Source organism: Anolis carolinensis, chromosome 6 (genome assembly GCF_035594765.1).
Source record: "Anolis carolinensis isolate JA03-04 chromosome 6, rAnoCar3.1.pri, whole genome shotgun sequence".
Lineage (NCBI taxonomy): Eukaryota > Metazoa > Chordata > Lepidosauria > Squamata > Dactyloidae > Anolis > Anolis carolinensis.
In genome coordinates, this window is record NC_085846.1 from 114,626,133 (window position 1) to 114,638,689 (window position 12,557).

The 12,557-nt window shown below is 40.2% G+C and overlaps 1 protein-coding gene across 6 annotated transcripts in view; it reads left to right on the top strand.

Annotated features, from left to right (window-relative positions):
- The window catches only part of nktr (natural killer cell triggering receptor), a 32,061-nt gene extending 19,504 nt beyond the window's left edge, over positions 1–12,557 (top strand). For 5 of the 6 annotated variants that reach the window (XM_008112229.3, XM_008112230.3, XM_008112232.2 and 2 more), the window contains 10 exons: positions 428–573; positions 2,622–2,847; positions 3,265–3,417; positions 4,556–4,643; positions 5,099–5,244; positions 5,763–8,633; positions 9,666–9,761; positions 10,051–10,110; positions 10,637–10,741; positions 11,358–12,557. In XM_008112229.3, coding sequence (XP_008110436.1) covers positions 428–573; positions 2,622–2,847; positions 3,265–3,417; positions 4,556–4,643; positions 5,099–5,244; positions 5,763–8,633; positions 9,666–9,761; positions 10,051–10,110; positions 10,637–10,741; positions 11,358–11,436 — 3,970 coding nt within the window. In that variant the 3' untranslated portion in view covers positions 11,437–12,557. The remainder of the gene's footprint in view (positions 1–427; positions 574–2,621; positions 2,848–3,264; positions 3,418–4,555; positions 4,644–5,098; positions 5,245–5,762; positions 8,634–9,665; positions 9,762–10,050; positions 10,111–10,636; positions 10,742–11,357) is intronic. The other variant, XM_008112231.3, reaches the window with a different exon arrangement.

The window sequence follows — 12,557 nt, forward strand, 5'->3', positions numbered from 1 at the left end:
CTCCCCCCTGGAAAACAGGTAAATCACCTTGACTCCTAGCTTTGGTGAAAAAGTATGCATGAGATACTAGAATCAGAGAACTGTTTTCTAATACTAAAAAGTGGGGATCCTTGTAAGAGCAGAGAAAGCTTGATATTCATGATGTTTAAGGGTTTCTATATACCAAGTGAAAATATTTTTAAATAGGCCTAGGGGTCTTGTGTGTGCAGTAGTAACCTGTGTATGCCATTGCATAACATGTAATTATACATCTTAGGTTAAACATGATCTCCTTTTTCCAGTGTGTGACATTTTGATCCTACATTTTATACCTGAGTATGTAAATAATCTTAGTCCATCTTTCTTGTTAAAAAAATATGAATGTTTGTCTTAAAAAAGGACATTCGTTGGAACTCCTCAATACTCTCTGTATCTTTTATTTCTGCAGCGTTCATGTTGTTTTTGGATTGGTGATTTCTGGCTTTGAAGCGATAGAACAAATAGAAAATCTGAAAACTGATACTGCCAGTAGGCCGTACGCTGATGTGCGAGTCATTGACTGTGGAGTGCTGGTGACAAAACCAGCCAAGGATGGTAAGTCGTTGCATTTTTTCTTTTGGCATGGGCTCATAAGTTTCCTTAGCCTTAGTAATTTCATGCCACTTAATTTGAATAAGTATATATGTTCGTGTAATAAAAATATATACTTCTGGTTAAAAGACTACCCTTGACTTGCATTTAAGGTCAAGACCTTACGTGTGTAAGTCAAGCGCAGTCTTTTAAACCCAAATTATGCATTTTAATAAGTTGAGGCTCATTTGTCGTTAACGTACAGTAATTATATTGATTCATGGATAAGTCAGCTCATGTTTTTGGGGTCAATTCTTAGACTACAATTTCTACACTTAGAATTTATACAAAAGTCTTCTAAAACAGCTGTTTAATTACTCTTGACGTTGTTTGCATTTTATAGTGGCATCATGCTAAGTTTGGCCATGTTTTTATGCTATATAGGAATGATATACAATCTGATGCAAAGTATTGGAATAAACTAAACTTGTGGTGACAGAGTGACATAGAGTGACAGAGGAATATTAACCACCAGTCATACTGGGAAAATAATTTGAAATGTTTCAATGAAAAAGTGGATCAAAAGGTTACTATCCATTTCACAAAGCAGAAATTGGTACTTGAAATGTCAGTCTCCTTGAAGCAGCTGCAAGCAGGGCCGTAGCCAGAAAAAAATTTCGGGGGGGGGGGGGGGTTAACCCCTAGCATACACCCCTCCCCGCTACAAACCTGTCAATATCTGCTTGAGATAGTGCCTGGAGGGGTTCTTAATGTTTTGTGTCTCATAGACTTAGCATGGGGATTTGGTTAACCAGTTAAAATTCATGAGTAAACCAGGGTTTTTTTATAACCTGAAAAATTTGGGGGGGGGGGGGTTGAACCCCTAAAACCGCCCCCTCGCTACAGGCCTGGCTGCAAGTATAGAGTCTGCTTGGCTTTATAAAGTCATCCCCATTCTAGTGTCTTCCAAATGTTTGTGACTATAACATCTATATTTCCATGTCAGTTCAAGTCAGCCTTCCAGGGAGAAAGGACATTGTAGATTTAGAGTGAAATATGTTAAAATGTTACTATTGTTGTGGGGTTATTTAGTGCCAAATTACACTATGTAACCAAATTTGAAAAAAAATGTTCCTGGTTTGAAAGTGTTATTTCTTGTTTAATTATGCAGTATATTCTTTGAAAGTAATTGTCATACTCCAGAAACTTTGTTTTTGTGACTGCTGTTGAATTGGGTGAGATTCGATGAGATAGTCATTGAAAAGCTGTAGCAAAATGTGCTGTAGGATATCCTGCAAAAACAAAAGTTTTTGCAGTTTAATATACTTTTTTCATGTTTTTATGATAGAACCAATTAGGAAATGACATTTATATCCCAGGAACAAAAATTGTGTTGCATAGTGCCATCGGTCCTATTGTGTAGGTGATTTCTGTATAAGGCCAAAACCGCCACATTTTATAAAATAGCAATAAAAAGGTGTTTGTAATAGTAAATAATCATGATATCCAGGTAACTGAAATACAGTTCTGGTTGTATCCATGTTGAATACCAATCCATATCTTTTGTAGAGGTAACTAGCTGTGCCCGGCCACGCGTTGCTGTGGCAAAGTGGTAGTGGTATGGGTTAAAAATTGTTGTGTAATTTTTATTTGACATTATTTATATTTTTAATTAATTTTATTGTAAGTTATCTTTATTATATTTTATTGTTTTATTGTATAATTTTTAGTTATTTTTTGTTATTATGGTATTTTATTGTATTAATTTTTTAGTGTTTTTTTATTATTTTTTAGTGTTTTTTATTATTTTTTATTGGGTTGCTAGGAGACCAAGTTGGAGGAGCTTAGCCTTCTAACTGGCAGCAATTGGATAAAAGCAATTATTCCTCTCTCTCTAATTAGGACTTTATTTTTCTTTTCTTTTTGTTGTATCAACCTAGAGCCGTGGATGATGGGTTGTGTCGTCAAATTTCGAGGTTGGGGGGCCTGTAGTTTTGTTGTTTTGTGGGTCGCTGTGATGCCATCACTCTTTTATATATAGATAACAAATGGTATACCTTTGTCATTCCAAGTGCTAGAGAAGAAGAGGAAGGTCTCTCCCAACTCGGAAGTATCAGACTCCTCCTCCAGCAGTTCCTCTACTTCATCGGACTCCTCATCTGACAGTGAATCGGAAAATGAGAGAAGTAGAAAAAGGAAACGGAAGAGAAGAACCAAAGCAAAACAATCACGGAAGCGAAGAAAGGAAGAGAAGAAGAAAGAGGAACCCAAGAACAAACAGATATCAAGACAAAAAAGGTACTCGATACATTAGATGGGATAAAGAAGGCTTAAAAAAATCATAGCCTTTAAAATCTTTTAACCAGTTAAAACAAATCCCACTATAGTAAAACGAGCTCCACTGATTCAGTAGAACCTTTAAGCATGGATTTCGAACACTGTAGAAGTTGTATATGGGCCTCCATATCGCTGTTAAAGTTCTTGAAAGTATGTTCTCTGCCTCTTGGAAAATAGATGTGACAGCTCTGGGCACAAAGGAGGAGGCCAGGCTTAGTATCTAGGAAAGTAAAATGGTTAGACTTGGAAAAAATAGGAAGCAAATTTACTAGATTTACTGGATATGTTTTAGTCTCCAGACATTGTGATTTGGATGAGTAAAACATTACAAAGTACCACTTTCAAGGTAGTGTGAAAAATTGTTTTCTTTCCATCCAGCCATTCTGACAGAAGTGAAGCAAATGAAAAATCAGTGGACTCAAATGCAAAAAGGGACAAACCGGTTGTCCGTCCTGAAGAAATTCCTCCAGTGCCTGAAAACAGGTTTTTGCTTAGGAGAGATGCACCAACTACAAGTGCAGAGCCTGAGCCGTATGTAGTCAACTCTTTTTTTCCATTTGTGTGTGTTCCTTCTTTCTGGGAGTTTCCCTATTCAGTGATCCCTGAGTAGATGGCATATTTCCAGTCTTTGTGCCAGTTGTAGACTTCTGTGGCTTGTGGTATATAAAGAACAAAGACTTGATGCACAGAGTACAGGCAGTCCCCAAGTTAGAAACATCCAATTTACAAACAACTCCTGGTTAAGAACAGGATGAGACAACAGGAAGTGAGAGAAATCTGCCCCTCGGAAGAGAAATTCACTTCTGAAAGAGTTATTAATATGCGGGAGAGGGGTCTCCAGTGAAGCTTTATCTCCAATCCCTGTTTCTACCACAAGCCAAATTTTTTGAAATCAAATTATCACAGGGACAGAATGTGATAAGAAATCTTCTGAACGGGGGCACAGACAGCAAAACCACAGGGGTGTTAACCTTTCCAGAACCTATCTTATTTGTAATTTGGGTATACTGCTGGTCTTACCCTATGGCTGAGGGAGAGTGTCCTAATTAATAAGGACTCCAGCATCCATATTTCTTACTATCAGTGGAGTACTGTAGCTAAACCTCCACAGTTACTGAGGATCCAATATAATGACAAAAGCACAAAATTAAGAAGACATACATCTTTTAGAAGCATCAGTTCATTTCACAGGAAATTCTAGAAGACATATTAGAAAACTCCACCTTGGTCCTTAAGGGATTCTCTCCAGTGTAATGTCAGTAGCTGCCTTTCAGGAGAAGCTCCTTTGCTATCCAGGAATAGGTGTTTTTCTTACAAAAAAATTAATGCTAACTCAGTTCCATTTGAGACATACACCTGTTCAATCTCTACTGTTGACCTGAAGCCAAAGGAAGTAAGAGCGAACTGAAGAGGCTTTGTGTCTCAGGGGAAAGTGAGTGTCTGTCAGAAGTTCAAAGGTTATAAGATGTGCCCTGTACCCACCCCATCTTTGGGACTCAAGATAAGATCACTCATATCATCATTTGGTCTCCAAGTAATTGTGATTGTGCATGTGGTTGTTCAAGTCCTGTGCTCCGTCTGGAATCTATTTATCTCTTTGTCTGGAAAAAGGATTGATTTCTTTTCCAATGCTTTTTTCTTTATGCTTGCATCATTCTTAACGTTTAAGGAAGCCCCCTGATGTAGCACCAGTTTTGACTGACCAGAAGCCCTCAGTGTCTAAATCTGGAAGAAAAATCAGAGGGAGAGGCACAATAGTATGTTTTTTTTCATTCTTTTCTTTTAAAACTTTCTAACTTACGAGAGAATGAAAAGTTGTGTGGCACTTGCTTAGGTCTGTTAAAAATTTTCAGTGTGTGGTTAGCAATGTAGTCTGTTTAAAAGGTGGGCATCATTGTTTTTGTTGATGAGGTTGAGATGTTTCATGAGGAAAGAAAGAAAATACCCATCCCCTATGAACCCAACCAGCTGGAAAAAGCACTGACAAGATGAATGAAAATGGAAAAAAACCATTGGTTGCTGGGAGGGAGCTAAATATGTTGCAGTTCGTTTTACTTTCTGGTATCACTGTGTTCACAAGACAGAGTGCATCGATGGACACATATCTTGCCTTGAACTATTATTATAGGTGGGACCTGGTTGGTAATTGCCTGCTTGCACAGTTGACGCATGCTGTGTAATACTGTGCTGTGCCTTTTCTTTTCTAAAAAAGCGATACCACACGCCGCCTCGTTCTCGCTCCTGTTCGGAGTCTGGCAATGATGGGAGCAGCGAAACGCCTCCCCACTGGAAAGAAGAGATGCAGAGATTGAGAGCCTACAGGCCGCCTAGCGGGGAAAAGTGGAGCAAAGGGGACAAGTAAGGCTTTGCAAAGTGTATGGGACTTTCTGAAGTGACACCTTTCCTGTAGAAAAGTTACTTTAGATGTGAGAGTGTAATAAATCTTGCCTATGCAGCAGGCATGGGCAAACCTCGGCCCTCCAGGTGTTGTGGACTTCAACTCCCACAATTTCTAACAGATTATAGCCTGTTAGGAATTGTGGAAGTTGAAGTCCAAAATACTTGGAGGGCCAAGGTTTGCCTATGCCTGCTATAAAACTTGCCGTCCTCATTCGCACAGTGTACCTTACAGATCTGATTATTTGCCAATTGGATTGAAGTGTTCTCTAGAAATCTTTGCATTCCCCAGTGCAGCTATTCCACTGAAGTTGGCCATAGATTCGTATTGAAGGACCCAAAGATTTTTAGGGAGGTGTTTTTTTGAAAAAAAGCTCATTCCAAGGCTGACGGCTTGCTTTGTTGGAGAAATATAGAAATACATTTATTTAGTAAATTCAAAAGCACATCCTTTCCTAATTGTTTTACATGTTTCTTAGGTTGACTGACCCAGGGAAGTGGGATGAAAGAAGTCTGTCGCAGAGGTCAAGGTCTTGGTCCCATAATGGCTATTCAGACCCAAGCAGTGCAAAATATAGCAGCCAGCACAGAAAACACCGGAAAGAGAAAAAGGCAAAGCACAAAAAGAAGGCGAAGAAGCAAAAACATTTAAAGAAGCGCAAGCAGGTTAAAAAGAAGAGATTATCACCTTCATCAGATATGGACTCTTCTCATTCCTCTACGAGAAGGACAAAATCCTCTTACGATCAGGAGCAAGGGTCTCACTCCTCTTCATTGACTTCAAGGGGCGACTCCTCTAGAAGACGCTGGTCTAAATCCGAGAGAGATAAGCAAAGCTCTCCATCTCTGTCAAGCAGAGATTCCCAGTCATACTGTAGATCCAGATCCAAGTCTGGATCTCGGTCCAGGTCTTATTCCAGAAGAAGTTCTAGATCAAGATCTAAGTCTTCTCCGTCTAGGAGCGGGTCCAGGACCGGGTCTAGTTCTGCCTCTAAGCATCCGAAGACCGCATCCACTCCACCCAAAAATGTCTCTCATTTCAATGAGTGTAAGCCAGCCAAGGTAGAGCCTGCAAGGACAGCGCTGCCCCAAAACGATAAAGTTGTGATTCCGCCTGTTGTTGCCGAAAGCGTTCCAGTTATACCCCTCAGCGACAGCCCTCCTCCTTCCAGGTGGAAACCTGGGCAAAAGCCATGGAAACCGTCCTATGAGCGAATCCAGGAAATCAAAGCAAAGACCACTCACATCATACCCGCTCCAGCAACTTACAGTTTAATAGGTACCAACGATCCTGGCACCTCCTCTTCATATCATAAGCGAGAAAAGAGTTCAGATAGTGAGCAGAGCAGTTACTCCAAAAACCGGAGTAACAGAAGCTCAGGCAGTTGGCAGAGATCAAGGAGCAGGACAACTCGAAGTAGAAGCTACTCCAAGTCTTCCTCCAGGTCGAGAAGTCCGTCCAGTTCGAGATCCCGGTCGACAACCAGATCCCATTCAGTGAATAAATCCCCCAGTGACCAGTCTTGCTACAGTGGTTCGTCGTCTTACTTTTCTTTAAGTGAAGATGACAGACAGAAAAGCAAACTAAAGTCTGAATATAGGGAGAAACATTTACAGCTGGAAAAGAAAAGGCAAAGTAGTTCTGAAAGCACACTTCCCTATGCAAAAGACATGGCTTCTCAGAAGCATGAGAGCAGATCTTCATCAGTTTTCTCCACAGACAGTGAGCCATTGGTTAAGCCACAGTCATCAACTCAAGAAAAGGGACAATTGGATTCAGAAAAATCTAATCGGAAGCGAAAAAGAAGCAGCTCAGCTTATGATGGAGATGAAAAGAAGACTAGGACTGAGTGGAGCAGTAATCACTCCAAAGGGAGAGCTTTGAAAGAGAAATCTGAATCTCCAAGAAGCGCTAAAAAGGCAAAAAGGAAAACACATGCTGGCGGTAAGTGGGACTCTGAATCAAATTCAGAAGGAGGTGGGATCAGAAGCAGTAAAGAAGAGTCAAGATTGTCTTCCAGCAAGGAGGAAGGTGAAGCCTCCTCAGATTCAGACACAGACCTCAGCCTGGCCAAAGGCAAGGCAAAGCTAGCATCTAATTCTGAGGCACCAAAGGCAAGCAAGCAGTCCTCCCTATCGGGGACAGAGAGCTCCCATTCCCCTTCAGGCATCCGGGGGAAATCGAGAAAGCAAAAGCACAGCTCCAAGAAGAATCCGAAGAAAGCGCATTCCAAAAAGGCCAAAGAGAAGTCCAAGGGTAAAAAAGAGAAGAAGCATAAGGCTCAAAAGCAAAAGGAAACGTTTCATTGGCAGCCTCCCTTGGAGTTTGGTGAGGAGGAAGAGGAGGAGGAGGACGTTATTGCCAAGCCAAGCACTAAGGAAGGGAGAGAGAAGCAGGTCTCAATGGATCTTAGAGATAAAAATCAAGAGCAGGATTCAGAAAATGACAAAATGGTCAAAGACCAAGCAAAGGGTGACGAAAAGCTCCATGAAGAGAATATACCATTGGATAAAGCTGGAGGGCATATGTCACCTGCCAGTCAGCCTAGTAAAAGTAACGAGGAGCCGTCTACGTCGGCTCAGGCTCTAAAGGCAGACCGAAACATGGCTGGATCGAAAACTCCCGACGGCACAGCGGCAAAGAGAGAGAATGAGGTAGATGTGACCCAAATAGACGACATGGAGATCTGTACTCCAGAACATAATTCCCCTTTAAAGGTTGATGTGGACCTTTCCCCAGTTACTCTCAAGATAAACCTCCAGGAGGTAAAAGCGAGTAAGAATGTAGATGTCCACAATCATTCTGAAGCAAGAAGTGCAAAGCAAAGAGTCAATGGTAAAGACTCCACTGACACCAAAGAAGACAACAGAGAAAAAGACAAGCACAAATCTAAACCAAGCACATCGATTGCGAGTACGGTCAGTGCACCGAAGCCCGAAATGTCTGACGGCGCCCAAAGTAGCTCAGCGGATAATAAGTGGAAGCCATTGCAGGGTGCAGGGAATCTCCAGCTGCCTGCTGCCGTTGCCTCTACCAGTTCTTCGGAAGTCAAAAATCTACCCTCATCATCTGAATCAAAACCGCAAGGGTTAAGGATAGAAATCAAGAGCAAAAACAAAATTAGACCAGGCTCTCTGTTTGATGAAGTAAGGAAGACGGCCCGGCTTAATCGGAGACCAAGAAACCACGAAAGTTCCAGTGAGGAGGATTCAGCCGAGCGAGAGAACAGCCAGTCCAGAAGCCGCAGCCGGTCGCGGAGCAAGTCAGAACCCAAATCCCGGCACCGAACCAGATCCCTTTCCTACAGTCACTCAAGAAGTCGGTCAAGGAGCTCTACGGACTCATATAGGTGGGTAAAGGTTACAAATAGGTGGAGCCATTTCAGAAAAAGTATTGCACTAAGAATGTGCTTCTGAGTTCCTCTTAATGCATGGCAGCTGTTTTGTCACTAGGTGGCCCTCAAAATCTGTCTTGAAACCTAGAGCCTGTGAGTGCTTTTCTGTTTTTTCAAATACATATACATGTGAAAGGGATTTAGGAGCCTTAGTGGACCACAAGTTGAACATGAGTTATCAGTGTGATGTAGTAGATTTTAAAAGCCAGTGCAATTCTAGGTTGCATCAGTAGAATTATAGTGTCTAGAAGTAATACTACCACCCTATTCTGCTTTAGTAAGATCTCACCTGGAAATAACCCTGTGTCCAGTTCTGAGCAAATTCAAGAAAGATATGGACAAGCTGGAAGGTGTCAAAAGGAGGGTGATTAAAATGGTGAAACGTCTGGGAACCATGAATCCCTATGAGGAGTGGCTTAGAGGGTTGGGTATATTTAGCTTGAAGAGAGGTATAAAAGGGACATGATAACCCTGTTCAAATATTTTAAGGGTGAAGCAGTATATTGGGTTACTGTGAGTTTTTCAGTCTGTATGGCCATGTATGTATACACTCGCTTCACTGCCAACAGAATCTCTGAAGATGCCAGCCCCAGATGCAAGAAAAACATTAGGAGATAATGCTGCTGGAACATGGCCATGCAGCCCAAAAACACACACAGCAACCCAGTGATTCTAGCCATGAAAGCCTTTCAACAAAGCTATATATTATTTTCTGCTACTCCAGAGATTAAGACATAGAGCAGTGGATTCAAACTATGGGAAAAGAGATTCCAAGTAAACATTAGGAAGAACCTACTTCTGTTCAATAGTGGAAAACGCTGCATGAGAATCCAGTGGAGTGTCCTCTGGAGGTTTTAAAGCAGAGGTTGAATGGCCATCTGTTGGGACTGCTTTGATTGTTTATTCCTGCATGGCAGAAGAGGGTTGGATTGGACGGCATTTGGTGTCTCTTCCAAATCTATGATTCTGTGTGCTTGAAATTCATAGGTCACGGAGCTACACACGAAGCCGGAGCAGAGGTTGGTACAGCCGAGGTCGCACAAGAAGCCGTAGCAGTTCCTATAACAGTTGCAGAAGTAATAGGCAAGTACTTATATAAAAGGGAAGTGGTGAAGGATGATCTTGGAGGGCGGGGTGGGCATCATGGTGAAATATCATCTTGAAACCTAGGTTGATTTCATAACCAAGATGGTTTGCAGGCTCAGTGACTGCGTTCTGTTTTAAAACAGTTTGCCAATACTGTAACTCAAGAGAATAATTTGAGCTATCTGTAATCTAAAATAAATGAAATATTGGAAATCTCTTTTTTGGGCAGGTTTTACATTTAAAAATACTTGCATCTTGAATGTGTCATTCTCTTCCTTCTTATTAGTCGAACCTACAGCAGAAGTCGGTCCAGAAGCAGTTCCTATGATCACCGTAGTCGATCAAGGTATACTGAGAAAGTAATCACTTTTGAACATGACTCTGGGATACACAATGTATTAGCAACAGTAGCATGTATGCAGTGCACTGAGACATGGCTTTGTGACTGTTAAGTGTCCAGCTCATCTGGTTAATTTCATTCGACTCAAAAGTGCAAAAATCAACGTATGTACTAGCAACATTAATTAAATGGCTCGAGGTTTCATGAAACCCAAATATATTTTCAGATAAGTTAAACTCCGATGTCTCTTGTCATTAATAGTAATGTGCTGTTTTTGTAGGATTATTTTTCCCAATTAAGGTTTCTTAGCCTTAAGATTTGACAAAGATTGTTTCTGCGAAACTCTAGATTTTTAAAAGTTGATGTGGCGTTAATGGCTCTGCAATAGTGATTAGAATGTTGAAGGATGGGTTTTTTTCTTTTGCAATTCTACATATATAATGTGTATTGGGGATGGCATTTATTTTGTTGTATGATATACCATGACAGCAAAGCTATTCTATAATCAGTTACTTTTTCCCCTCCCTAAAAGCAGGTCTTATACCTATGACAGTTATTACAGCAGGAGTCGCAGTCGAAGCCGAAGCAAAAGGAGTGACAGTTATCATAGATCTCGCAGTTATGACCGACGATCCAGGTAGTCCCTTTTCCAGTGTGAAACCTGTGGTGTTGTGTTTATACCTCAGATGTATTTATTACTTTAAAGCAGGCATGAGCAAACTTTGGTCCTCCTCTAGGTGTTTTGGACTTCAACTCCCACAACTCCCTACTGTTAGGAATTATGGGAGTTGAAGTCCTAAACACCTGGAGGACCAAAGTTTGCCCATGTCTGCTTTAAATAACTCTGTCTGTGGAAAGTAACACCCAAGAAGTTTACATTATATTGTGTCCATATAACAATATAATAATATATAATATATTATACTATACTAATAATATAATATATTGTATATGCATATACTATTAATAATATTATAATGTAATACAATATAATAATAATACACTATTATAATGGTATATTTATATTACATGTAATATTACTAATAATATTACAATATAGTGCTATAGTACAATATAGTAATATATAATGCTTACATTCTGCTATACGAATAATATAATATATTGTATGTACATATGACTTATAAGCCGCCCTGAGTCCCCTTCAGGGTGAGAAGGACAGGATATAAATGTCACTAATAAATTCAAATAAATAAATAAATAAATGTCAATGTGCGTCTCTCCTTTTCTTGCAGATCCTACGGTTCCGACAGTGAAAGCGACCGCAGTTACTCTAACAACCGAAGCCCCAGCGAAAGCAGTAGATATAGCTGAAAAGCCTCCAGAGGGTTTTCTTTTTTGTATAACTCAAGAAACTGCCCCTTCTGAGTAAAATTAAGAGGTGTCATGATGGGAAGCCTCATGTAAAGCACAGCTTTTCTTGGTACTGTTTTCCTGGGCCACGAGGTTGTATTTATATGAATTGAATAAGCAGGTAAACCTTGTGTTTTGAGAGATAGGCACGTCTCCTATACCAAAGTAATATCTCGGCCTCTTCTGAATATAAATATCAACCATGAAGCTGTGAAGGAGAGTCCAATTAGAAGCCTGCCTGCTGCAGAGTTACATGAAACAATGCTGTATCTTGTACATAAGTAATAAAATCCTGTGCCCTAAACGAATACAGGGAATCAGGTGCGACAATTGCGGTTTCTCATCTGTACCTTACAGCTATAGGTGAGACATGTATATAAAGTACTTAGGTTCAGGTGCTAGCCCTGTAGCTCTTACTTGAACAAATTGAAACATGCATATGCAAGACTCCAAAAACGACATCAGACTGTTCCATGTCAATTCTGTTTCCATGTTGATAACAGCCTAGTTGCCTCCTGAGTTGGTAAAAAGTTGGTCTAAAAGTCCTTTGGATGCATTTAATCGTATCTTCCCGTCTTTCAGCACCGGATATACTTTTACCGGTGACCTGTCCATCTTCCAATGTATTTTTGTCCTGATTTTGCCAGATTTTATACTGAAGCTATGGATTCAGAGTAAGACCATTTCTGTGTGTGTTACCAAAAAGAGTCTGCAAATTGTCTATATTTCGTGTCTGTTTTTCAAGATTCCCTTTTCAGTCCATAAGTACTGAGTTTTCTTTGGGATTGCGATCCAGCAGATAAAAATCCATTTGTAAAGTTCAGTGTATGCGAACAAACCTGTTACAGTATATGAAAAATGACCTTTTTTTTAAACAGCAGAAACAGTGCATCAGGAATGAAATACTGCCTGTAAATCTATTGCTGATATTGAATTTTGTTAACTTTCTATGATTTGGGGAGGCTGTACATTTCATAAATGTTTTAAAAAAAGGTATGTTTTTGTCCCAGTCCAAAAGCTGTACATTTAAAAGGCATTTTTTTTCCTTCGATGCAATTAAAATATGAAGCATTTAAATATTA